Source organism: Leiobunum rupestre, chromosome 8 (assembly GCF_980474605.1).
Source record: "Leiobunum rupestre chromosome 8, qqLeiRupe1.1.hap1, whole genome shotgun sequence".
Taxonomy (NCBI): Eukaryota; Metazoa; Arthropoda; class Arachnida; order Opiliones; family Sclerosomatidae; genus Leiobunum; species Leiobunum rupestre.
This window is the reverse complement of record NC_143391.1, coordinates 57639917-57641987: the sequence shown is the minus strand read 5'-3', so window position 1 is coordinate 57641987 and position 2071 is coordinate 57639917. Positions and strand designations below refer to the sequence as shown.

At 39.4% G+C, this 2071-nt stretch overlaps 1 protein-coding gene across 1 annotated transcript; it reads left to right on the top strand.

The window, feature by feature from the left end:
- The first annotated feature begins 424 nt into the window (after positions 1 to 424).
- On the top strand, positions 425 to 1338 carry LOC149933781 (uncharacterized). Its single transcript, XM_090157420.1, has 3 exons — positions 425 to 682; positions 740 to 1026; positions 1086 to 1338. The coding sequence occupies exons 1-3, from the start codon at positions 425 to 427 to the stop codon at positions 1336 to 1338; spliced, it is 798 nt and encodes a 265-aa protein (XP_090013546.1).
- Positions 1339 to 2071: the final 733 nt, after the last annotated feature.

The following is a 2071-nucleotide window of genomic DNA, read 5'->3' as shown; positions in this document are numbered from 1 at the left end:
AATTAGTTGATATTAACTTGGTATTAAGTAAGCTAAAGTTGTCAGCATATTTCAAGTTACTAGATGAAGGGGTAATAAGTTGTTATTCAGTTGGTAGGAAAATACTTCTTTTGCTAAGTTTTTAATTAGTTGGTTTTTAGTAGTCAGGAAGTTACATATTATTTTTAAAGGGACTGGCAACCGGTGAATCTTTTTGAATTTGAAAAACGTCATTATGACGTTGAAGGGGTAGGAAAGAAGGGGGTTTTGAGGGCAGAGGGAACTTCTTTTTTTTGTGTGCGTCACGCGGAAGCGTAATACACAAAAGGAAGTAAAAAGTCTTCCTCCTGCTTTTGTTGGATAGAAACCATTTTTATTTCTACGTTGCACTCCGAGTAGTAAAGACGGTCACCTTAAGCTAATAATTTTACCACGTGGTCCAATAATGTTTTGCAATTGTAAAAGTAATTGTTTGTCGGAAAAACGAAACAGTTGTCCTTGTAGGGTAAAGGGAAGTAAGTGTACTTCTGATTGTCAATGTGGTAAAGACGACGGAATTCCCTGTTGTAATGGTAAAGTGGATATTTCTGAAATCATCAATCAATCAAGAACAATTCAGAGACCACCAGTTTCAATTGCTAAGGCAATTTCCATGACTTCAAATAAAAATTTGACGAAAAAAAATCTGAAGGGCAATCAAGAGGTAAATTTTTAAACATAAATTACTTTTACTCCTACTTTATTAATAAATGTAATTTAGATATCCAAGATGACCCGAGCCAAACTACTTAGCATACTGAATGCAATAGTAAGAAGAAATCCACATTTGAAAGTCCAGAGTTATTTGGACGCAGAACAGGAACCCCTAGAACTGACTCAAGATGTACAAATAATAGAAAAAGGCAACGAAGTTTCAGAAAACATTTCAAATGCACCAAACCCTCCGAAACCAGCTCGAGATCCTAACGACACTCCGGGTTGGTGTTTTTGTGGACACTGTAAAGAAATGCCTACTCCAGTCGAAAGAGTGTGTTGCACAGACAGAATGTAAGTTCATTTGGCTAATTTTTTTTAAGAATGATATTATACCTTCCAGTTGTTTTTAGAAATACTGGCTGCATAACTGATGGACAGTTTAATGCATTAATCCTTAACCGTGCAGCCTTGCACATTATTATGGAAATTCGGCACGACGATGGCAACGTCCGCTACTTGGATAACAACAGGTGCTATAGGCACTCTGCCTATAAAGCCTTCACAGCGTGGCATGTGGGGCCATTGGGAAGAGATAGAGAAATAGTCGTCTTGGCCCTCCCTAGCAGCGTTCGCCCAAAACAACGAGAGTTTTCTCCGAAGTAAAGGGAAAGGCAGCTAGGGACAAAGCCTACATTTGCGGCTGCAAATGCGGGCTTTACACCATGTAACACTTTAATTTTAGTATATGTCGATGATTTAGTAGTGTTGACAAAAACCAAGTCGGATTTAGCTAGCGTTTATGAGTTGTTATCAAGGACATATGACCTTAAAGTGTTAGGGCCGCTTAACCATCTGTTAGGCGTTCAGTTTGAGAGTCTATCCGACGGTACAGTCAAAATACACTAATCTACGTATATTGCAGAGGTAGGGATGCGTTTTAATATCAGTTGTTTAGAATTGGTTCGCGTGCCAATACGTACGGGCGTTATATTATCGCGTAAGGAATGTCCAGTGTCTGAGGACGAAAAAAAAACTATGAAAAACTTTCCGTATAAATCACTCGTTGGGTGTTTGCTGTTTGTGGCACAACGTATCCGACCAGATATTTTGTTCTCAGTGACTGTGCTCGCGCATATCTCAAGTAACCCAGGTCTAGTTCATTGGCAAAGATTGTGTCAGCTCGTAAGGTATTTACTCTCAACGGTCGACTATGGACTGATAATGAAACCAAGTATTGAGCCGATCTAAGAATACATAGCGATAGCGATTGGGCGTCTGACCGGGTTGCAAGGCGTTCAAAATGTGGTTACGCTGCGTTTGTAGGAACTGCACCATTCTCATGGCGATCAATTCAGCAGAGGTTGATATTATTGTCAACGATCGAGGCTGAATATAT